Raw genomic sequence first — 24,989 nt, 5'->3', positions numbered from 1 at the left:
ATTTTGTTTATGGAAGAATATCATTAAAATGTGGACAATGATGATCTCTAATTAGGGGAATTCGGGGTGACTTTAATTTCCCCTTTTAAATGGCTCTTTTCTGATTTTCCTCCAACAGGGCTATGAAAATGTACTACGGTGTAATTAAACCCATGTTTTAAGAGTTTTAAATTTTTTGTTTAAGAAAATCCCCATGTTCAATTTAGCTCTCCTCTGCAGGAAGGAAAAATGAAACAAAAAACCCACAAAAGTACCCTTACTACTTTCAATTTTCCCTCTTTTGGGGGGGAGGGTCCATTTTCCCCTTTGACACAGATCAGTTCCTGGGGACTGAGGTGGAACCATGCAATTCTCCCTACCCCTGGAGTCAGGCGGACATGGGCTTGCGTTCCAGCCTTAGCACCTGCCAGCTGTGCGACCAGAGACGATTATTACATCTCAGCTCTAGGACGGGTCACCCCTCACAGGATTGCTGCGAGGACTGAGACAGGCCAGGCCTGAACAGGCACTCCTTGCTGGAGCAGGGAGAATTCCCAACCCCTGGTAACAAGGGTTACAGCAAAAATAATTTCTTTTGGTCAGAATAAAGTGTGTGACCTCATCGCTACGTAACAGACAGAAGGCACCTGCCGGGGAACAAACGGCCTTGGGGGAACGTGGCCCCCCTATGTCCCCTCCCATCCTGGGCGCCTGCTGCGGGGAGTGCTGGAGCTGCTCCGAACCAGTCTCTTCAGAAGGGACTGGGATCACCGGTGACCCGACACGTTGACAAAATGTGTCTCTGCTTCTGGCGAGAACCAAAAATGGATTTGTGAGGACAGCCTAGGGGATATAGTCAGTGACAGCGTAGTAACTACGCACGGTGCCAGGTGGGTGCTGGAAGCAGCGGGGGGACCACTTTGTAAAGTATATGATTGTCTAGCTGCTGTGCCGCTCACCTGAAACTAATACCAAATAATACTGAATGTAAACTGTAATTGCAAAATACAATTTAGATTTAAAAAATAAAATTCCAAAAGGGAGTTGTTAAAAAAATCTGACATGTAAATAAAAACCAACCACAGCTACGGTTATGAGCGCAGGGCCTACGCCCTTCCGCCAGGCTTCGCACCCGCGCTGGGTGCCAGCGCTACCTGGGCCAGCTCTTCCCTTCACTGATGTGGCTCTATGATGTCACCTCTCCTGCCACCTCCCCAGGAGAAGCCATTTCTGCCGAACCACCACAGCCCCTAGCTGTCACCTCCCCCGCGTGGGAAACGCTGTAAACTCCACCTGGTCAGACAGCTGAGAGCTGGCCTGAGGGACACCGTGAAAATGACACACACCTCGGCTGTTAGGCAACAGAAACACTCTCCAACCTGCGGACCCTGAAGCGAGGCTGCTTCACCGAGCACCCCGAGGGGAGCTCCCCTTTGTTTTCCTTACATCAGGTCAAGCCAAGGTTTCAGCGTTTGGTTTCTCTAACGTGGAGTGAGAACTTGGGGAGTGTGAATCCCCAAGGACTCCCCCGTGTCCCCCCCTCCCCCAGGCCTTCCAGCAGTCTTATTCCGAGAATTCAGTATCATTTTGAGGGGGCAGTGGCAATACACCTTTCTCATTTCTCTCCAAAGTATTCTTGCCCTTTCCGGTCCTATTTCATTGGCTGACTGAGCCACATTGTCACAGCGCAGGCCACAGCTGGCAGGAACGGGCTTGGGGACACACGTCCGCGCACCTGGCTACGCTAGTGCTGAGCGTGACGACTCAAGTGGCAAACAGGATGTTAAGAGGGGTGGGGAGGGTCAAAGAAGACTGTCTCGCAGACTGGCTGGCCCCACATTCATCCCTGACGTGTCTGTCCACGTGCGTGCAGCCCTTGGCCCAAAGCCGTGGGAGAACGCCAGCCCCGTTGTCAGGGAGATTATATTCTTTCGGAAATACCAATATGGAACTACTACCATGTTTGAAAACCCACCAGGTCCCACTTTCCTGCATACACGAGCTCGTCCTGACCCAGGATAACTGACTGGCACATATTGTAGATTTCATTTCTGCGACAGTCCTATGAGGTTGTTATGAGCCCATTTCCACCTGGGCAAACTGGGGCACGGACAGGTGCAGGAGGCTCCACAGCTAGAAAAGATCTGGGAACATCTGTAGGAATTCAATAAAGCGGGCACTGAGTCCGGAGGATGACTTTCTGATCCTCCTCACAGGTCTTTTTCACATCTCCCCATTTCTCTCTTAGAGAGTTAAGTTCCCTCTGGGATCGAGCCCCCGGGCTGCCCAGCCACAACCAAGTAGAAAAAAACACACAGCGACATTTCTGAAAATCAGCCCTTTAATCTATTTGAATCCAATGAGTAGGGAAAGAACTAAAACATTTTTTTCCCTTGAGAATTTGTTTGTAAGTAACGGGTTGGAGGTGTGTCTTCCGTAGGAAACTGACATCCCCTATGTCCTCAAGAATTTTTTGCAAATGCATAAAAGTGGAATTTCGAGGCCTGTGCATCCCACACATTTCCCCACCCTACCCCGCCCATCCTCTAAAGGGACTCCTTTCAGTAACTGGGGAACAGAACGTAAAAAAAAATCCATCTAAGTGGCCAAGATACCAGAAATAACCAAATGCAGTTACACGCACATCAGTCAACTCAAATGCAAGCGGAAAGCTGTTCTACTTGGAATCCAGAGCCAAAAATTACAAATGGCAGAGACTTGAGCTATCTATATCGATAAGCTAAAACTCCTTCCCCTGGGCACGCCCCTTAATTACAAAAGTATGCCAACAATCTTGATATAAATGGAAAACAGGCGGCGCTGTCTCCCTGGGACACCAGGGCATATCTGAAATTCCCTGGGTGGAAGCGGGCCTGGGCCACTGCCCCTCCCTTTCAGGACTAAAGGGAGAGAAGAGGGGTAGGGACCCACCTCAGGAGCAAGTGGGGGGACAATGGGGCCACCCCAGGGACCAGGAACGTGCTGGTGTGTGGCCAGCCCATGGGGGAGCTCAGTGGCAAGGCGTCAAGACGGGGCTGCAGAGAGGGCCATGCACTGTGCACCTCTCGGAGCCCCGAGGGTGGGCAGGTGGGTGGGTGTGCGGGGGGCAAGGGTGGGTCTGCTTTGCTTCCCCACCTAAGGCCTTGGGACTGCTGGCGGCGGCTGGGAGGGGCCGAGGCGTGATTATTCTGGGGTTGTAGAGAAAGATGCACCCTGTCTAGGCAGAAGCCCACAAACCCTGTCTGGTTCTCAGGATGACTTCCCAGTCACATCCAGCCCCTCCACCAAGAGATGCTGTTGTGACACGGCAGGGGGGCTGAGGCACATTGGTGGGGGCTTCAGGGGAACAATGTGAATTGAGGAGGGGGAATCCGCCACCCGCCCAGTGACAACTAGGCCATCTGCTTCTTTGGAGAAAAGACAAGACGTGGGGGGGGCCTCCAGGCCCGGGCTCTAGGTCAGGCAGGAGAGGGTGGAGCCGCAGCCAGGGTTCCACCTACAGCCCACGAAGCAGCCGCTGGTGGGGGGAGTACCATCCTTTGTTGAAGGCGCCAGGTGGGGGGTACCTTTGGGCAGCCTGGTCCAGAGCTGAGAATCCAGGTCTGCGGGTTGGCTGCCCAGGGGGGAAACCAAGTGATTAGTGCGTCCAAATTGTGGGGGCTGAGAGATTGTCAAAGCCTGGCTGGGAGCTGGTCGACATGGATTCTGGGCTGGTCCCGCGCGAGAGAAGGGACTCCAGCCCTCCCAGGAGTGGTCCCCAACATCCCCGAGCACCCCTTCTCTGACTCTGGTCTTGGGGCTCCTCAGGAGAAGGGGCACCACAACTTCAGGCAGCGTAATTCGTCTGAAAGGAAACATGGGGAAAAGAGGTAGCTGCGAACCGGCGAGCCACCCCGCCTCCCCTCCCCCCACTTTGGGATGCAGCCAGATCCTGGGCCAGGTTCAGGACAGGAGCCAGGGTGCTGGGTCCTTGGCCGAGGGGGGCGGGCAGGTCATCAATGCATCTTGCCCAGCTGGATCTTCTTCCAGGCTTCGGAGGCTGTGAAGATACACGAGTCCAGGATGCCGGCGACGGTGAAGGTCCCGCCAATGATGGCACAGATCTAAAAACGGGGAGGTCAGAGGTCAGCGCTGGGGGGCCTGCCAAGCCAGCCTCCTTCCCAGTCACCGACGATGAGCTTAGCAAGCGCGGCCGCTCTGCCCATCACACGGGAATCAATGGGTCTGGAGCACATTCGGGACTCCAAAAAACCCGCTTGTTGGATAATGAATTTAATAAAGATAAAAGCAAACAGCAGCAGCTCCTTAAATTCCCATTTTAACCTTCAGAATGAAGAAGGGGATGATATGACCCACCTCACAGGCGAGGAAACCAAGGCTTAGTCAGGTAACTAAGTTTGCACCGTAAGCAACAGCACTGTGACTTGAATCCAGGTATGTCTGGACCCTGGGGCCTGTGGTCTTAACTTCTCTAATTTATCAGATATTTACAATCCCATCGGCAGAGAAAGGAATGGAGGAGGTTCAGAAAAGTGGCACCATTGGCCCAAGGTCGCAGAGCCAGCCAGTGGCAATCCTGGGACTTGAATCTGTGCCTGACAGGTCTGGGAGCAGTGCAGCCTGTGGCAGATCTGGGTGGGCTGAAGAGGCGGCAGGGCCCTGGATGGACTGGAGCAAGAAACACATCTCAGAAGCTTCTGCACTACCCGCGGGACGGCAGTCATCAAATAGCCATTCCGATCGATCAACGCAAAATGACAACCGGGCAAGTGCTCGAGGAGAGAAGGGCTGGTGCTGCTACCAGGAAGCTGCTATGAGGCGCGGTTGCTTAGGGCACTGTTTACTTTCGGGACCAGGTAGTTCCCTGTGGGGTCCTGTGCACTGAAGGACGTCTGGCGGCATCCCGGGCCTCTACCCATGAGATGCTGGTAGTGTCCTCTCCCTGTTGTGACAACCAAAATGTCTCGAAACATTGTCAAATGTCCCCTGGAGGTCAAAATTGCTCAGAATTGCTGTCTTCGGGGGGTGATAATGAATGTCACTTGTATGTCTGTACTCTGTAGCTTCCCGCCACATAATAACCACAACGAAACAGACACGCTTACACGCCGCCTTCCCTGGGCCCCGCACGGTCAGGGCGCTTCCTGCCTCCCACCGTGGAATCCCCAGGCATACCTCCTTCACAGCCAAGGAAACTGAGGCACGGAGACACCGAATCTCTCGTCTAAAGCCACAGTAATTAGGGGCCGAACGCGGGTATAAAGCTTCGTGGAGTCTGCGCTCCAAACACCACACTACTGCTGCTCGGGCACGAAATGACTGCCCCGCGGACTCCTCGCTTGGCTATGAAGCTGTTGGAACTCCGCTTGAGACGTATCAGACTCACGCCATGTGTGACTCAAAGCTTTCTGACCCGCCTATGAGTTGCCTTCTGGTGCCATAAGATAATCAAGTATGAACGATGAAGAAAAGAATTCATGGAAGGTTTGCAAGGGAACTTTAAATGTATTTTCCCCTTGGGCACATATTTGACGCCGTTCATAAGGACCAATACCACCCACCACCCCGTATACCTGGGAGGGAGGCTCCTCTTCACTCATGTACCCCTGTGGCCCAGAGAGGGAGATAACTGCTCACGGTCACACAGCAAGTGTGTGGCAGGGCCAAGTCTGTCTGCCTCCAGAGCTCTCACTTGTTCCCCCAGGTTGGGCAGCCCCAGAGGGGCTGAGACTGCCTTGAAGGCACCACCGGGGGCTGGCCAGCTACGACACTCGACCACTGGAGGAATCTGGGAGAGGGCAGTGCCTTAATGGACTCTCCAGTGCCAAGTGGAGAAGGCCAGAAGGCACAGCGGAGGCGAGAGGGAAGTGCGAATCGAACCAGCATTTATTTTTAAAATGATATTTCTACGAGATGAGCTCAGCAGAGGCCTGTGAGGCCCAGGGCAGACAGAGCGGGTCTGTGAGGATGGGCTGTGAGTGGAGCAGCTGGCATTCCAGTAAGAACAGCGCCAGAAACCGGAGCAGCCCCCAGGGAGCGGAGAGGCTGGGGGCGCTGGGGGGATTACTGTGAAGTGTTTTCAGTGGGCAAGGCCTTTCCCTGCCAGCCTCAGAGCATGACGAAGGGGCACTTTTCGAGGAAGATGACGCCAGGGGAGCTGGGTTATTTCAGTAGAGTGGATCAGATGATGGGAGATTTTATACCACAAAATGCTTTTAGAGCTTGGATCGGAGGATAGGAAAATGTGACTTAAGTGCAATGGAGCAAATAATAAAAAAATAAAAAATAACCACACACACAAATCTATATTCATCTGCACACCCTGGAGCCCGAGGGCGCCCATGATTCACATACGCCTGGCGCCCGGTCTGAGGCCCCTTTCACCAGGCTGGCCCCGAGCAGGAGACAACGCAAGTATTGAGGTGCACGAGAGAACACAGCTGTGGGGAAACTGAGGCCCTGGGAGCATGGAAGCTGCTAAGTAACTGCAGTGAGCCCTGTGTGGACCCAGCTCAGCCGAATGTCCCCTGCTGTCCTATATCTGCTGAGGTGCTGGTCACTGGTCAACTGAGGACGGGAAAGTCTGCCACTGTTTTTTCTTTCAAAGCTGAAAGAAATCTAACAGCCGCCTGACGCTGCCACGGCCCCTGCTGTCCTCGAGTTGTGGGCAGGGGTCCTGGGGGGCTCTCAGGCCATGGCAACCCTGGGTGCGGAAATCTGGGTGGTCACAGGAGCCCCCAGCACCAGGTTACCATGTCTGGACTCATCCAAGGAGGTGGTCGGTCACGGTCAGCTGTCGTCCTGAGGTCACGGGGAAGTAAATGTGGCTTCGAGGCTGCACCGGATGGTCTGTTTGGCCTTGGACTCAGGCCCTGCACTGGCAATGGCAAGACAACAGGCTTCCTCTGTGGCTCCTTTGCTGATGGGGCGGGGGGGGGGTAGCCGTGGGAATGGGGGTGAATGACCAACCACAGGTGTTAGGAGGCCTAAGCGGATCTCAAGAAGAGACTGAAGGAAGGGTGGCACTAGGGAGCAGGGTGACGCAGCGTCTCCCTGGCCTGTGGGGATGGGCCCAGGATGAATTCAAATAAAAATAAAGCCAATCACCACCGAGACACTTCGCTCCCACAGCCCACGGCTCCGCACGAGGAAGGGAACCAGACCGCAGTGGGCGCAGGGGCTGGGAGGTGTGGCCCTCCTTGCTGGATGGGGCGAAGGTGGGCCGAGCACTGGGAAGTCCACCGGGCCTTCCCTGCTGTGATAGCAGAGATACCGCCAGCTTTCGGAAGCGGAGGGGCGGCTGTCACTTACTCTGGCCGCGAGAGAGCCTTTCTGGGCCTCAGTCTTTTCACCTACAAAATGGAAAGACCATTCCTACCTTGCCAATTGTTGCACTGCAGGAAACGCCCCTGGAGCTCCTAGCACTTAGTAGGTGCTCAGTAAATGAGCCCCAAACTCATCCTCAGCTGACCGACAGGCTCCAGCCTTGTTGCTAGATTGGAGATTCTCTAAACCTCTCTGAGACCCGCGCTAAGAAGAATGGATAAAATGTCACTTCTTCCCCTGATTAGGCCTTTGGGTCTCAATTTCCATTTTCTACTTGACTCTTTAAAAAGGAAACAAATCAATTTATGGGAAGGTAGGACAGCACAGGCAGAGAGGCAGATTCTTTGCAGTCGCCTGGGTTCCAGGCACTCCGAGGATCCCATTCTACAGATGGAGGAGCTGAGGCGGAGGCACAGTGTCTCCTCAGGTAAATGCCAAGACGTGTTTGTGCTGAACAACATTCAATAGGGGCAAAGCACCTGGGCCTCGGGTAGCTTCCATTCTTTGGCCCACCTCAACCCTGTTGCTTAAACTCTCATTTACCTAAAGCCCAAGGGACAGAAGACAGAAGTGCCTGGCACGTAGCAGACACATAGTACACGTTTATCGAGTAGGTAAGAGTGACTGTGAGAGTAAACAGACGAACAAACGAAAAAAAGAATGAATGAACGAATGAATGACTTGCTCAGAAACGGAGCAGGGTTCCCAGAGGGCGAAGGCGATTCTCCCACAGGGTGTCAGCCAGGAGCAGGGGGTGTGGAGGGGACTCAGGATGCTTGCTGCCCCTCTGACTGCGTGCCCTTGCATCACCTAGCTCCCCATGCCTCAGTTTCCCTACTTTTATAAATGGGGAGGCTAATCCTCACTGGTCATGACTACTGTGGGATGAAATGAGTGTCCACACCACCCCTGAATATCTGTTCCCTTGGTCCCTCACCACTGCCATGCTTTGTACCTCCCAACCAGGCCCTAAGACAGTGGGACACCGGTGTATGGGGGGGAGCAGGGCCACTGAGCCAGGGAGGGTCACCACAGCCAGCACATGCAACCCCCTCTGGTTTGCAGCCCCAGCCCCAGACATGAAAACAATGACAATTTGACAGCCGGGCCCCAGCGAGTCTGAGGTGGCCTTCGCTCCACTTGTGCCACGGCAGAAGCCATCAATAGTGCCCCTTTGTTCCCGCAGGGCCTCCTCCCCGCGCTGCCAGCTTCCCGACCTCCCGTGGCTAGAATGAAGTCAGCTGTCTGCCTTGAAAAGAAGGGGGGTGTGTGTGTGTGTTTCCCTTTCGTTTTAATTTCAGCTCTTAATTCCTTATAGCATGGAAAGGACACGTTCCAACCGTGCTGGCTGGAGCTGAATCCTTCCATTGTCCCAGGAGCACCAACCTTTCCCCATCCATGGGCACCCCCCCATTTACTTCTCCATAGTGTGCAATGAACTTGCAATGAACAAGTGTGACAGACACGCCACCAAGGGGTGGGGGAGATGGTGGGCTCCGGAGGACACGTTTCTAGGGGTGGATCCCGGCTCTGTGACTCAGGCTAGGAAAACCAGTTTACCTCTCTGAGCCTCAGCTTCTCTCATCTGTAAAATGGGGCCCACCGTGAGGACCGAGCCGACCTCTGTCCAGCTGCCCACTGCACTAAGTGCCTGGGAGCCGTTCATTCCCTTTCCCGGTCCAGTCAGCATCGCGTGGAAGCTTGTGGAAAAGAACATGAGGAAATAAATAATGAACGGCAGGGCCATCAGACTGGCAGCGGCAGACAGGCTGGAGCCGAGGATGAGAACAGGCCGTGGCTGGGAGGAGGCGGTGGGGGCTGTCTCCAAGGGAAGCAGATGACTGGAACCTGGGGAGATGGGGGCGGACCAGGGTGGCGGCCCCCACCCAGAGGTGTCACACCTGCCAGACCACCCATGCCCACCCTCTGGTGCAGGATCCTGGGGGGCAGGAGTCCTCTCCCTGCCAGTTTTTCAATGGCTACAGCTGCAAAATACCAGCCTCCCTCTCAGAAAAAACCCACCTGGGTTGAGCACCTATTATGTGCCAGGCCTGAGGAGGCACTTTCCTCTGCCTTCTCATTCAGTCCTTGCAAGTGCTGGGGGAAATGGGTGACCCCCATTCCACGGATGAGGGAAACAGAGGCTTAGAGAGGGACTGGCTTGTCTAAGGTCACACAGCCACCACGTAGGGTGACAAGGCTCCAGGTCTACAAGGCTGGCTGCAAAGGGCCTGCTCCTCCCAGTGAGACCCCCCTGCTTCACCCCGCCCTGAAGCTCCCCTCGGCTCCCACCTTCATGCATAGACAGTTTCTTTATCTTGTGTTTTCTCAATTCTGTTATCAAATGTCCTGAAGTAAGGGGCCCCCCTCAGCCACCTCTGTGAAGCAAGAAGCTGTGAGGCCGTGAAAGAAAGTACAGTGTGCAAAAAGGAGCCCGCTCCATTCCAACATTCCTGCTATGTCCCAGACGCTGCCTTAGCAAAGCTCCCGATCCAACCGAGGCATCTGTCAGACCCAGTGGGAGCAACTGTCCCCGTGCGCATCCCTCGGGGGACCTAGCTCCGCTCAGACCTGAACTGAAGTTTTTTGCACATTTCCAGACCAACTGAGTAACTGAGCTGCTAATTTGGGTTTGTTCTGCCTTGGGGGTGGACACCCTTCTGTATGTTCATTGTTTGACACCTACTTATCCCCCACCTGCACTGTCACAGATCTCGACACCAGAGATGACGAGTCCCAGCCACGTCCTCCTGGAGCTCACAGTCCCGGGAAGAGAGATACACACGGAGGGAATCAAGGCCCTGAAAAGGCAGCTGAGCCAGTCCAGCTAGAACCCTGGTCTTTTACCCACTCACAGTCTCAGCAGGTAAAACCTTTTCCGGTTTGTCTCCTCTCAACCCTTTTACCAGCTCCCCCCACACAGGCACCTGCTGCCTCTGTCTATGGCAGATTCCTGCCGGTGCCCACGCAGATGTGCGAAAGGTAATCAGGTAAGGGCAAGAAGGCTTGCAAACCACAACTCTGGACAGTTTGCTTGTTTTAGGGTTTGCATGTGCGTGACTGTGATTTTGTCACGTGTGCTCACAATATCACCTTGCTTCCTGCTATATTTTCCCCCGATTCCCAGGACAGAAGTCGCTGTATCAAAGGATCCTGGTGGCCTACCAAGGGCTCCATGGCTTCTGGGGGCACTGTCACTGGAACATCCTTAAGAGCTATTGTTTTGAAAGTGAGAGGTGGGCTTTGGGGTCCATTGTAGCCTTGTCATTTACTGGCTGTGTGATCTTGGATGGGTTTCTTTATCTCTCTGGGCTTCACTGAACTTATATATAAAATAGGAATGACATAATCTACCTTGGAGGGTCCCTGGGAGGGTTAAAGGAGATAACTATAAAATTAGCTGGCACATAGTAGGTGTGTAACAAACATAGCTATATGATCGCATCTTCATGAGGCTGTCCCTTGTATTCTTCTAGGCACCTTTGTGCTAGCCAGGCCCTGTGCTGGATGCCGGAGACACAGAGGTGACTCAGGCCTGGAAACTATGAGGCACATTCCCAAGTTTGGGGGATTATTTCACTGGCAAGAAGCACCTTGAGGGCAGGGATCATGTCTAATTCAGCTACCCCTGCTGCCCCTCGCTCGGGAGCCTGTCAGTACCAGCCGGTACTTTTTGGTGGGCAAACAGTCACAGCTATACTGGCCCAATCTGGTGCTTGGTGACTTCTGGCTGTTCCCCCCAAATAGAACAAAACGCACAAGGAAAGCGATGCGACACCTGAAGCCATCCAATCTGTCACCGCGGCCCACTTGAAGGCAATCTCAAAAGGGGCTTCAGCAAGTGGCAGAGAACAAATGTGCGTGTGTGGGAGGGGGTACTCTGAAGGGGGTCATTGCATGTTGTTAAATGCCATCTGTTTATTCCCGTAGTGGTGGAATTTTCTAGAATAGCACAAAGCGGAGGAGGTGCCCCGGGTAGCCAGAGAGAGGAGTGCTGGGCAGCCTGGTGGACTTCCAGGACGAAGAACCTTCCTCGGTCCAGGCTCAGAATGAACCGGTCCTTTCCACCATGAGGCCCTGGAGGAGCAACCCCAAATAAGCCAGGTCCTGGATCCTGAGAACTGCACTGGGGAGGCCCCATCGCCTGTCCCCTCCACACCCCCGGCCACGCCTCACCGGCGGACCCACCCCTCATTCCAGCCCCCCCACAGCTGCCTCCGCAGCCGCCACATGATGGCATCCTGGCCTAAGCCCCCTCTTCAGCAGCCTCTCTGAGGAGCTATTTGCAGAGGCCCCCAGTTGGAGTCCGGGGCTTTGCGCACAAGTGTTCGATCTTAAAAAGGGAGAAAGAGAAGTCGCACCAGGTGCCTGCACTGCCATACCGGCCCCGCCCTGCCCTGCGAGCCTGCTGGGGGTCTTTGTGCTGTGTGTCTGCATGCAAACGTCATCGTCGCATCTGCTGTCCCTTGACAAGGGCAATTGAAGCTGCACAATGACGCCATCTGCCAGGGACAGCCAGCTGGCTCAAGGCTGACCCTAGTCGCCGTGGCAACAAAGATGGTGTCCCGGGGCCTTCAGAAAATCCAACCAGGCTGATGATGTCAGGAGGTTCCCTGCAGCCCAGCTCACACTTGGGTGGAGGAGGGGCTGGTGGCCAGAGTCGTGGAGGTGCTCGGCCTCTGGGCGACGGAGGACAGGCTCCTCCTTGGGCCTCCTTGGGATGCCCAGCTCTCGGAAGTCCCTCCCCATCGAAGGAGGCTACCTGGCCTTCACAGGACGCGCTACACCAGGCACCTCTGCTTAGACCCTTTCTCCTTCACTCAGTCTAAAAATGTCTCCTCACCTTCCAGACCCCTCAGGGTTTCCTTCTCAGAACTTTCCAGGCAGAGGGGACTGACTGTGCCCACCTCTCTGTCCCCAACTGCCTGTTGCCCAGCTCCATTGGCACCCCCGTGGGAGGGGGCTGCAGCTCCGCGTGCTCACCTGTCTCTTCCAGCAGCCGGGGAGCAGCCCAAGGGCCCAGATTATATCTAATTCATTTATCCTGTTTCCCAGAGGGGGCCAGGCATGTGGAAAACTCTGGCAAATGTTAAATGAATAAATGAAGTTGCTTCATTTCTCAGCCACATGCCAAGGGTTTCAACCCTCAGAGCCTCAGCTGTCTGGCATTGCGGGAGCAAAGAGGAAGGAGACATGAGGACCCTTCTCAACCCTGCAGCGAGCTGTGCGCAGAGGGGTCTCTGCCACTGTCAAGGCCACAGACCACACCTGCAGAGAAGCACCTATTGTACTTTAGTTTCTGTCTTATTCTGGGTTTGTGGCAGGAGCACTGGACTAAGAGTCAGCGCCAAGACCCACTGGAGGGGCCATCCCATGAGGCCTCGGGTAAAATCAGTTGCTCACACATCCTGACTTTTGGGTCGAATGGTCTGTGCGTGTCCCTCCACAGTGGCTGGCCCACTTCACCTGTGCACCTGTTCCCCCGCCCCCTGCACACCCTCCCATGTTTATAGTGAGTGACACATCTCTCGTATCCACCAGTCGGATGGCACCGAACTGCACTTGCTGTTTGGAGTCTCGCTCCTCCCATTGCTAGTGCACCTGGGCCTCTTTGCCAGCATGGTCTCTGCACTGAACGGCCGGTCCTCGCCCATTTTTCTTCTTGATGATTTAATCTTTTGTTACTGATTTGTAGGGATTCTTTATATGTAAACTCTCAAGCATATTCCTTCCTTGTGGGTGTGGTAAATACCTTTTCCCTGTCTGTGTCTGGTGGTTTAGCTACGTCCGGTGTCCTTTGCTGAACAGACGTTCAAGTCTTTCATGGAGTCAGAGGACAGAAAAGGCTGTTCTGAGACTCAAGTACACACAGCCTTTTGACAGCCTTTGTATCCACATGAGCAGCAAAGAGCTTCCCTTTCTGGCCCTGGCGGGTAGGGAGAGTTCCGGCTGCTAATCCTATTTTGTGGATTAGGAGGTGAAGGCCTTTTTGCCCCTGAGGGCCTGCTCCTCCCTGTCCCGGTGACTGGCCCAGATTTTCCTCTTGCAGTCTTTGCCCTTGTGGTCGGAGTGGCGCTGGCCCACTGGAGCATTCCGTTCATTCTCCAGGCCACAAGGTAGCAAGGGACCTGAGCCGGGCCAATGTCAGCACAATTCTATCCAGGACTCGAGTAGAATTACTGAGAAAGAGGCATTTCCTACTGGTAAATTCTATTTGAAATGAAGCCGGTGCAGAGGAACTCAGGTTGAAGAAAGGCCTATTATAGACAATATTTATGCCTGGATCCAGCCAGGCCTGAGGCCTACCTGCCCCTTGAACCAGCCCGATGTGGGGGTCTGTCTCTTCTGTAACAGAGTCCTGACTAATACAAATCTAGTCAGAACCAGAAATGAAAGTGCCAGCACTGGACCCCTGACCCTGAATCATTATAAGTGTGAAGAGGTACAGAAGCATAAGGGCCTTCTGGCCTCAGTTCCCCAATCTGTGAGATGCAGATAATCACCCATCTCTTCACCTCAGCTGACTCTGGTACCAAACACCCCGAGGCCTCCTGGCTAAAGCAGGGCACTGTGACTCTGCTGTTATGCCCCCAAGGACATCCTGAATGAGAGGCCAGGAAACAGTATACGCCATAGAAATAATGAGTCTCAAAGAAAATGACATCAGCTTGCAGCTGCCCCGAAAAAACTGGACTGGGTGGAGACAATGGCAAAGAAGAAAAAATAGCGAACAGGCGGGAAGGAAAGAAAGAAAAAGCCTGATAATATCAGCAGCTATGGTTGGAGAACAGACGTGGGGAAAAATGAGTTAAATCTTCACTCTAAAATTGACACAGAAAAGGAAGAATACGCCCGGCTAGGAATAATTTTCATAAAAGTGAAAAGCTGGAGAAAACCATGAAGATCTAACTGAGCCATACAAAGGCCCGCTTAAGAAGTTTAGTGGCATTCCCGGCTGGAAAACGTTTCCTCGATGAAATGCCACCGACATCGACTTGCTTCTCATGACATTTCTGAGCATCCTGGGGATCAAAGCCTCCAGGCGCAGCCTGAGCCCCCAGCCCCGAGGGCCCATCCCGTTTCTTCGAGCACCGGGGGGCCGCCCAGGAGTCCCCGGCAGGCCCTGCGCACTCACCGTGGTGATGAACCTGTACAGCGGCTGCCGTCTCTCCGTGTACTTGACCGTGATGGGGCTGAGGTCGTATCGGAACCAGATGGCAGGGATGATGCGGCCCGTGTGGCTGTAGGCGACGTACTCCTGGGGCGGAGGAAGAGACAAGGGCAGGGGGGATATGAGATTCAGGCACACGAGCCGCATGTCACTGTGGGTGGGGGTCGCTTTCCTCCCTCTCTCCCCCGGGGAGCCAGACCCCACAGGCCCCTCCTCTCACCCGCCTTCCCCAGAGGCTTTGCCATCAGCACCTGGACGGCAACGCTGCTGGGGGCATTTTAACCCTTTCGGCTGCCTGGAAACTGACCATATTTTGACTGCAGAAGCAGCACCAGAATCAAAATATGAATCTGAGAGCAGAGACTGAAAAAGACAAGTGTGATTTGGGCTCAGTCTGAATAAAGGCCCCTCCCCCTGCAACTCCTGAGTCATGCGAGATCCATTCATTTATTCAGCAAGTTTCCTGAGAGCCTCTCCGGTACCCTGGTGCCCTGCTGGCTGCTGGGGACCCCAAGGGAGTGAGCACAGCCCACCCCCAGAGGGGGTCACAGTCTGGGGAAGGCAGATCTAACAATATGTGTAACACTGTGATACAGCATATGTCGTGACAAAGGGACGTGGAGTGCTGTGGGAGCCACCGACAAATGACCAAGTCTCCCCAGGGGTATCCGGAAGGCTCGGCGAGGAGGGGACAGTCTATGCCACACATGACATCCAGAGGAGTGTGTGCATGTGTGTGTGAGAGAGACAGAGAGATGCACCTGAGGCCATGTGGGGAGTGACCTTCTTTAAAGGATCACAGGAACTGAAAAGCCAGAGGGCTCAGCCCCACAACAAGCCTTCCTGAGAAGGCACAGGCCAGGAACAAAAGGATGCTAAGGGGCTGCAAGAACCGCGTGTCCTCTCCGGTCTGGGTGCTTCAGGATGCTGAAAACCTCTGGGTTTCCCTCATTCATCTACAACTGGAGCCCCCCAGGGCACCCCAAGCTGAGCTCCCCAGGGCACCCCAACCCCAAATGCTGGGCCTGACCCAGGCTTCTCCCAGGGGTAAGCCCGATACCTGCCCTCTCTGTTCAGCATCCCCGATGGGCACAGCCCCACTCACTCTCGGGGCAAGCTGGGGCCAAGGCCACAGAGAGAGCTGAGCAAGCTGCTCTGGCCGCTGGGCCCTTGCCAAAGCCTCAGGGGAAGGAGCCTTGGGCAAAACAAGATCGGATTTCTCCAGGGAGAGCTACGGGCAGGGTGACTGTCTGGGTCATAGCCTAGGGCTGAGGGACAGAGAAAAATAATGAAAAATAGCAGCATTTATCCAAAGCCTTATCCAAAGCCTGGTTTTATAAAGGCACTGCCTCATTTAATAACAATCTTATGAGGTGGGCATCATTTTACAAATGAATAAACTGAGGCACAGAGTGGTTATGTGACTTAGTGACTGAGCCGGTCTGAACTGGGAGTCTCCTCCGCAGCTCATGCTCTGTTTAGGCGGCATCCACCTTCTTCCATCTGTCAGACGCTGTCAGCATCTGAGGGTGACAATGGCCCGCCCTCCAAGAAAAAGAACAAAAGAAACAGGCTTCCTTTGGGAGAGTTACGCCAGAACATCAGCACAGGTGGATCCCCGCGGAGGGACCTCAGGCCACCCCAGGGGAGGAACCAGCCCGGCGGACCCTGGGCCCTTGCTTAGAATGAATGGTGATGTGACCGGGAGGCCAGGCTCCGGAGCCTGAGGAGAGCCCGGCTCTAATCTCTACTTGGTCATTTTGTAGCTTGACAACCACCTTTCCGTGTCTCAGTGGCCAAATCTATAAAATGGGGGCAATAATAGTTCCAGTGTCAGAGCTGTCACAATGGCTGGAAAAGATGGAGGTAGAGAGCTTAGCTTAATGTCCAACCCACTATAGTGCCCAATAAATGAGAGCTAACACTCTTACTATTATTATTATTAATTGAGCTAAACACTGTGCCACTTACAAGCAGTTTGGGAAGCCCTGGAACAGATTAAAAAGGAGAGTCCTGGTGGTAAAGGGGGGACCTCACCCAACGAGCTTCAGGCATTCACATCCCACTGGCAGGGTCCTCTCCTGGGAAGCCTGAGGCTCTGGGCTTGAAACCACTAACTGCTGGTCACCCCATTCCGCTGGCTCTGACCATGCCCTGCTTCCACCGAGGCCTGCCTGCTTCTCCATGACTTTGGGTGTTGGGGTCCTGGGACATTTCTGTTAACCAACGGCCATCAGTGTGACTCAAGAGCCTCATGAGTTTGGATAAAGTGCTTGTGCTCTGAAAGCCAGAGCGTCTGTCATATGCTGACCAGTCAGGGTCCTGAATCTGAAGGACCAGGGCCACATGCAAGGCTACAGAGACGTTTGCAGCCCCTGGACCTTTGGGGAGGCCACCTGCCTGTTCTTTCTCAAATGGTGCCCAGACATTTGTCACCTCTGCTCTCAGCCAGCAGAGGGCGCTATAGCACGCGGCCGGGCCCAGCCGCCTCCTACCTTGTTGGCCACCGTGTACTGGTAAGAGTACTGCTGCTTGCCACTTTTGTCTTCGTAAACCGTGGGCACGATCTTCAAGATGTAGTCGTGGGAGGCAAGGGCTGCGGGAAGGACACAGCAGAATGAAGCAGGGGGACGGGCACTGCCTGGCTGGCAGCTCTATGTCATTTCAACCTTAAACCAGCTCGGCATTGCTGGTGGCTGGGGGGTGGGGTGCAGGGCTCAGCTTCATTTTCATCACCAAACGACCCCTCTTCATTTTCTCCCTTTGATACCAGGAACTGAAAGGCTCCGCCTGTCAGGATCTTTACTCCTGTATTTAATATTAAAATTCTGGAAACAATGCAGTGTCCATGAATAATGCAACCTATAGGGTGGGTGCTGGGAGGGGCCATGTTCCAAGAGGAACTGTTACGTAAAAAGAACCAAGTTACATAACTGGGTGAATAGCATGTTTCTGTGCACTGGGGGCAGGGAAGGCTCAAGCTCTCCACATGTAAAAATACACAGAAGAATTTTCTGGAAAGATACCCAAAAGAACTATTAGCAGTGTTAGCCTCTGGGGAGGAAGGCAGAATATGAACAAGATCACATTTCACTGTGCACCCCCTGGTCCTGTTTGAATACTGTTACTTTTGAAACAAACTGGGTTTAGGTTTTAAAAAGAAAGAGCCCACAAACCAGACAAACTGCACCTATGAAGAACTGATTAACTTCTTTCCCCATTTTCAATTAATAGGAGATCCGCTCTCCCTCCACCTGGCCCTGTGACTCTCAGCCCCACCCCGCTGGGAGGCTGCAGAGGGCAGAGACCGAGCCTTGCTCATCTCCACGTCCCCAGAACCCTGCACGGGCCTGGCACAGAGCGGACGGCAGCAAATGCTTATTGAATGAATGAACGGATGGAGGGATGACTGGCCAGGGGCATGAATGGGGAGCAGATGAACCGGCTTCTGATAAGCATGAGGTCACCGGAATCAAACTCGAGGCTGACAGAGTGCTGGCCCGAAGCTGCCAAGTATCACCCGGGAAAGGTAGAATTCCCCTGGGCCTCCCGGGATGCGGAGAAGCTCTAGGCCCGTCTATCGCTGCCTCTAGAATCGGAGGCAGGACCCGTGGGGCTGAAGGAGCACAGACGTGTGGGCTGTGGGTCCTAATCCTGCCTCCGGGCTGAGGCAGCCCTGAGCCCTCACAGTCTTTTGCAAGAGGCGGGGTGAAGCCAGGTTTCAGCCTCTTCCTCCTAAGGCTGTCTCAGGGAGGAAGGGACAGCGCTTCCTGGACCGTCTTCAGACCTGACTCCTCCAAAAACCTGCAAAGAGCCTGCAGCCTCAGGGCTAACCCCATGAAGGCCCGGGTACCCCAAAGTGGTCCTCAGAGAGCAAAGCGCTGGAGTCACCCAGGGAAGGCAGACACCTGGGTCTCACCCCTGGATTCCTGCTCAGAGGGCCTGGGGTGGCCTCCAAATCCACCTGCATTTTAAACCAGGAGCCCAAGACCACACTTGAAATACAGTGTTTGAGTGCCCACCACCCCGGGTTAAAACTTGAAGGCCTGAGAATCACCCCTGTAACAGTTCTACTAAACAGAGGGGGTGATGGGAGGGTGAAGCAGGCAGAGGGGGTCAGATATACGGTGACAGAAGGAGACCAGACTCTGGGTGGTGAAGACTCAATGGAGTACATGGATGTTGTCCTATAAAGTTACAGACCTGAAATTTTCTATAATGTTATTAACCAATGTTACCCCGATAAATTACAAATACATTTAAAATAACTGTTAACATCTGTACAAAAAACAGAGGCTCATAAAGAAAAGACGTAAACACCATTCACAAATCCACCATCCACAGGAAACCTTGGATTCGCAGTCCCGTGTATAAACTGCCAGACTCGTATTTATTCATATATTTATGTTTTCCTAAAATTGGATCATACTGTACCTTTTTCTAAGAACTGAACACCAGACACCAGAGCGTAGGCTCCAATGTGGGTTACATGCACTGCCACCTGCCCTAGCATAGGGCCCAGCACATAGTAGGTGCTCTATAAATGCCTGCCGCCTGAATGTCAGTGAGGTTCTGACACACTGCAGTCAGTGGCGGAGCGCACCCCGCGGCGAGGCCACGTACAATGCACTCAGCCAAGTCCCCGAGGCCAGACACAGAGGCTGTTCCTCATCTTCACTGGTAAACAATGACCTAACGACCATCATTTTCCTAAGTCACTGGACACGCTCCTGATTATTTCCTTAGCTTACTCTCTCGTGAGTAGAATTGATGATTCAAATGCAATGACCACTTTCAAGGCCTTTGATACAATTTGCCCAGTGTCCACTACAGCACCTAACACACCCACACGACTCCTTGCCGGTTGACCCCTCCGAGGGGCTGGTGGCCCCAACCCCATCTGCACAGGCCCACACACCCTCCCGCCCTTCACACGTCTTATTATGCAAAAGCTCAAATATAGAAAACTAGGGGATCGTGTCACCAACTCCCATGTTACCCCGTCCCCAGAGCCAGCGATGAACAACGGTGACCAGTTTTGTTTCATCTCTACCCTACTGCTGCTCCTCCCCCATTTTATTTTGAAACTAATCCCAGTCATCACATCGATTCATGCACAAATATTTTAGTTATGTCTCCCTAAAAGATAAGAACTACTTAAAAAACAACCACCACCACAATGCCACCATCACAGCTCAAATATCAACAACCAGTCGTCAGTATCTTCAAAGAGAGTGGTCTGAGCTAGGAGTGGGTTTACATTAGATAAGGTGGTCAGGGAGGGCCTCTCCGAGGTGGTGGCGTTTGTGCTGAACATGAATAACAACAAGCTGCCCCCGTGGGAAGATCTGAGGGCAGAGGGGCCCTCAAAGGCAAAGGCCCAGCAGGGGGACCAGTTTGAGAGCTGAAGAGATGAAAGCCAGCCCTGAGCCTGGCCATCTGCTGCCTGACCGCATGCATTTTTCTTGCCATGAAGCTTTCATCCTGGCCCCAGAGCAGGCAAGGATTTCTGCCCATACCCTGTGTCGGCTCGCATGTCCTCGGGTCTTCCTACCCTGATCGGGTCCCGTCTCAGACAGCTGAGGGGTCCACGCTACCTGCAAGCACGTGTGGACGGCCACCCTGGGACAACACGCTGCGCTTACACAGGCCTATGACGACCACCCGCCGCTCGTGACATTCGGGCGAACACAAGGAGGTACTGTGGTGACCTGGACGCTGCTTGAGGCAGCACAAATGGGCACGGACCACAGGGAAGCCCCTGGGTAATGTAAAGCAAATGCCATCAACATCAGTGGCACTGCTGCCACAGTGAAAAACTGGAAACAGACAATTCCCACGAAGAGACAAGGCCTGAATTCAGCCTGGCGGAGCTGCTCGATGGGCACCCGTGCCCCCGTTACTGGAAAGCTATACAACACTGTGGTTACGCAATGAAGCCGAGCACAAAAATCAGCAGGTGGACACTGTCTGTGCTTTGAAGAAATGGCTTCTGTCCGTGGACAAGGGCTCACGGGGACACAGGGAATGAACGGTGCAGTTTCCTGGGGGCCAGCTTGTGCGGAGATGTCTTCTCTTGTTTAGATTTCTGACGATCAGAGAGCAGAATGTATTTTAAGAAGTGAGAAGAAAAGCCTTACGGGTGAAAAAAGTGAGCGCAGGTGAGAAATTAGAAAAGGCAAGGTACCCTGTCCTGAAGGACCTGGCGGGCAGACAGGCTCCCACGCCCGCTCTGCGCACGTCCAAGGCCCCGAGCATGGGCACACTCCTACGGGTAGGTGTGCGTGTGTTCTGCCCGGCTCTCTCTTTAATCAGAGTCGAGGTGCCAGGGAGCTGAGGTGGGAGAGGGCTCAGGGAGGCGGCACCTGTGGGTGGGAGGGGTTCCAGCAGGAAAGGAGGGTGGGGAAGGTGGCCCAGGTGGCCAGACCAGACTGAGCCGCCCACACGCCTGTTCCCACGGTGTTACTGACCTGGGATGAATTCTGGCTCTGCCATCACTCCCTGTGGGACCTTAGGTGATTAGCTCTACTAAGAACAATTACGTGGCCCTCAGGATAACAGTGGTGACAGTAGCAGCTGGTATTCACTGAGCACTCACGGTGTGCCTAGGGCTGCCGCAGAGTTTCCCTGGGGATAAGTCACTCTTCCTCCCCTCTCTAAGACAGGGATATGCCGCCTCCCTCACAGGCTGGCTGTGGGAAGAAGCCTGGACAGCCTGGCTTTCAGCAAGGACCCGAGAAGGGTGCTCTCCCCTCCCCCACTCCCTCTCCGCTGAACTGGGAATCCCAGGGCTGGACTGTTCCCAACTGGATACATACGGTTGGAGGTGAGTCTGTCCGCTCCTCCGAGAGCATTGAAGGCTCCATGGACGTTCTGGACCTGTGGAGAAGCACAGTGAGGTGACCCCAGGATGCTACCACCTCCAGACCCGGCCCTGGCTGTATGGGACCGCCATATGCAATCTAGCTTAGGGACCTCATGGTCCTGAGTTTGCTGCCATGAGTAAGACACTGCTGGCCTAGGCCTGCTGGAGGTGGCCCTCTTGATCACACAACAAGGACTCTCAGGATACTTCATTCACCACGCTAACCCTATTTAATGGCATGGGCGTGAGCAGTAAGGCCGAGGGGGCCATGGAGTCAGACAGGTCTGCTGGGGAACCCTGGACACGTGGCTTCTCTGGTCCCAGCTCCAAGTAGGCAAAATGTGGTGCCCCCTCCCACCTCATAAGGCTGCAAGGACAGAGAGAAGGCATTAGCACTTACCATGAAAAGTGAGTCCCTTACCCCAGCCCCCAGGTCTCAGCTCGAGATCCCAAGCTAGCGCACTGATGATGGAATGGCAGCCATGGACGCAGAAGCAATGAACCAGAGGGGTGTTGGATGGAGCAGAGGCTCAAAGGGGGTGACCCCTCTGGAGGGCATTGCTCTGTGTCCAGGAAGGACAGGCGGCTCTGATGACACAGCCCCTGTGCACCCATCCCTGACCATGCCACCTGTAGTGTGACTGCTCACCTGTAGCGTGTCCCCAAAGGAGAGCTTGTGGATGATATGGGTCATGTCTGGGTTCTGTGGCTGAGCTGTGGCACTGTGTGTGGACACATGGAAGTTGCCAGGGACCTGGGAAGAGAGGTGAGTGTCAGGAGTTGGTGGGCTGTCCCAGAGATTGGGGTGCAGGGCTCCACCCTGAGGTGGGACACATCTGGATTTTGGACCTCAGTGTGGTCAAGCCACGAGACTCTGGAGGAACCACTCCCCTCTCTGAGCTCCAGGTGCCTCATCTGTAGAATGTGGCAATGACAGCAGCTACCTGAGGGGGCTGCTAGGGTGATGGAGGGAGAGCAGGCCTGTGAAGCACCTGCTGGGCACTTCCAAACAGCACCAGCCAACCATAACCTCCCTGCTCCACACTGGGTTGCAGGATGACCTTTAGGCCTGCAGGTCAACAGAGCTGCCTCAAACTCCAAATCAACACTGTCACCCATTAGAAGGAGTATGGCTTCTGGCTTAGCAGCTTATTTTGTAAGCATGCCTGTTTCAAACACTGTGGGCCTCTCTCAGGAATGGTCCTGTCTTCACTAGGGCCTGAGCTGTGGGCTGCATGGGAGGAGCCTGGCCAGCAGGGCATGGCCTGGCCTCAACGAGCTCACAGTCGAGCGGCTAGCACGGAGCCTGGGCCCTGGGCCCAGGGAGCTGGGAGGGGGAGGAGCAAGCCACTGGTCCTGGGGTGAGCAGGGATGATAGCTAGGCAAGATCTGCCAGGATGGACGGCATCACCCGCTTCGGGGGCCCAATGACCTGTGACAGAGCAGCAGCCGAGTGCCACACATGGGCTCCAGTCTGACCCCACTTCCTAGCTGGGGGGCCTTCAGCACGGTCAGTAACTACCGTGTCTCAGTTTCCCCATCGGCAAAGTGCAGATGAAAATCACAAAGGGTTCCTGGGAGGACTGAACGAGGTGATGAGCGGAAAAGCCGATGATGGCATCTGTTACCGGGCTGGGTTCATAGGGTGGACACCGTTGTGATCAGAGGCAAGAGGGGACTCTCCCAGAAGAGGGAACAGCACGTACACAGGCAGGGCCTGGGGAAAAGCCACTGCATTAAAAAATACTTTAAAATTCAGTTTTACTTCTGTAAATAATACCTGGATACATCTGTATTATAAAAAATTCACATGATAAAGTCAAGACTGAAGTCCCTGTCGCCTACCACCCCCAGAAATAAGAAAGCGATGGCGTCTGCGCGTGTCCTTCAGGGTTCTGTGCAGTGACGTGGGGGCTCCTGTGGACGTGGGCAGAGATCAGAATCGTGTTTGGGGCCTGGGCCTCCCGCTCCCAGAGTTAAGTGAGTCAAGGAGGCCAGTTCCTGCGCATCTGCCACCCGCTGCCACCCCTCGAGCTGTGACTCAGTGGCCCGCTCCCCCTCCACGAGGAATCCATCACAGGTGGCTGACTCATACCGGCACACGCTGGGCTGAGGAAAGAGACGACGCTTTTAGAGCGTGTGACTTAGGAACCTACGTCAGTGCCTCTGAAGGATTTTAAAAATATATAGACGAAGCCAGGCCCCAAGCCCCCGCCGATCCTGCCCTCCTCCTGGGGCGCCGGGTGATTAAGCCCCGAGTCTGCGCTGCTCGGGGCAGCTCGAAACATCCGAACTCTGACATCTGGCTGCTGGCCAGCTTCCTGACGGCTGGAAGGGCAAGAGTAAGCCTGATGCTGCGAGATAAAGGGGTGGGGGTCGCCGCCGACCTCGCCCATCCCCAGGCGGGCTTTCTTATCTGAGCATCCCGACTGAGCGCTTCTCGAAGGCATGAATCATTAACCCGCCAAGGGTGGGGGCAGAGGCTGACCTGAGCTGTGCTCTGGAGTGAAGGGACACGCTCGTCATGCCACACGTGACCGAGATGTCAGCAAGAGGGAGCATCGGGGGACCAGGGGGAAAGAGCGGGAGCCTGGGTGGTAATGCTTTTTAGTTTGTATGTCTGTCTCTAGCACTGGGGCTCCACCCACCTATTCAAGGCAATGACCCAGAGCTGATAACCCACCCTGGGACTTGGAAGGTGCTTGATAAAACTTTTTGGAAGGAATGAATATATAGTAGCTCATTTATTCCTCACACAAAGTTTGTGAAAGGGAAGGGCTGGGGATCATTATATAATTATCATCACATCCTCAATGTAAAGATGTAAAAACCGAGGCTAAGGTGGGTTGAGTGACGTGGAGGGAGGCGTTTGGCCAAGAGGGGTGGAGCTGGGACTCGACTGCGGGGCTCAGGGCTGCTAATGCTGCAGCCTTCTCAGCACCATCACCCCCGCCTGACCCAGCGAGCACGGGCTCCAAACCCTGCGGAGCTTGGAACCCCCACCCAGGCTCTCCGGGGGAACTTCCAGGCACCTGGATGTTGACCCCAGCGCGCCAGAGACTGCCTGGGGGAGGCGAGCGGGCGCACAGCTCGGCCACCAGTTTCTGGGGAGGACAGGGACAGAGGGGATGGGGCCCGGGGTCTGTGTACCTTGTTGATGCTGAACTGGCCCTCGAAGCGGCAGCCCACCCCATTGTTCAGCGGGATCTTCATGGAGTTGTCGATGTGGCCCACTTCGTGCCTGCCCATCTCATCCTGGATGTCGAGCCCAACCACTGAGAGAGCCAAGGAGGGAAAAGAGTCACAAACACCCGGAGAAATGGGGTAAAGGGCCAGCCCCCTCCCACATCCACTCCATGGACGGGCGAGTCCCGGCCCTCCAGGCAACTCACAGGCCCGGTCTGGGGCCCAGAGACAGCAAGGAAGTCAGGCAGCGGGGGAGGGAGACTAAGAGGGAGCCAGCCCCCCATGTCCCCCATCACCACTGCCTGGAGCTGGAAAGGACAAGGGAAAGAGATGGGGAGGCAGCAGCCAATGGGGCCAGGACTGCGGGGTGCAGGGGTGACAACTGCCAGACGTGAGGCTGCAGGCAGGCAGCAGAGGGTCAGGGTTACGAGACAGTCTGAGTCCTGGCCCTGCCTGCTTTTA

General features: G+C 54.6%; 1 protein-coding gene across 1 annotated transcript in view; it reads right to left on the bottom strand.

The window, feature by feature from the left end:
* Positions 1-3,410: 3,410 nt before the first annotated feature.
* The window catches only part of ERGIC1 (endoplasmic reticulum-golgi intermediate compartment 1), an 81,945-nt gene continuing 60,366 nt past the window's right edge, over positions 3,411-24,989 (bottom strand). The window contains exons 5-10 of the mRNA XM_087816976.1: positions 24,492-24,616; positions 21,991-22,095; positions 21,295-21,355; positions 16,972-17,072; positions 14,441-14,563; positions 3,411-4,082 (exon numbers count right to left, since the gene is read on the bottom strand). Of these exons, the coding sequence (XP_087673102.1) occupies positions 3,975-4,082; positions 14,441-14,563; positions 16,972-17,072; positions 21,295-21,355; positions 21,991-22,095; positions 24,492-24,616 (623 nt within the window). The 3' untranslated portion in view covers positions 3,411-3,974. The remainder of the gene's footprint in view (positions 4,083-14,440; positions 14,564-16,971; positions 17,073-21,294; positions 21,356-21,990; positions 22,096-24,491; positions 24,617-24,989) is intronic.

This window comes from Miniopterus natalensis, chromosome 4 (assembly GCF_054644295.1).
Source record: "Miniopterus natalensis isolate mMinNat1 chromosome 4, mMinNat1.hap1, whole genome shotgun sequence".
Taxonomy (NCBI): domain Eukaryota; kingdom Metazoa; phylum Chordata; class Mammalia; order Chiroptera; family Miniopteridae; genus Miniopterus; species Miniopterus natalensis.
Note: the sequence above shows the minus strand (reverse complement) of the source record. Positions and strands in the feature narration are given on the sequence as shown.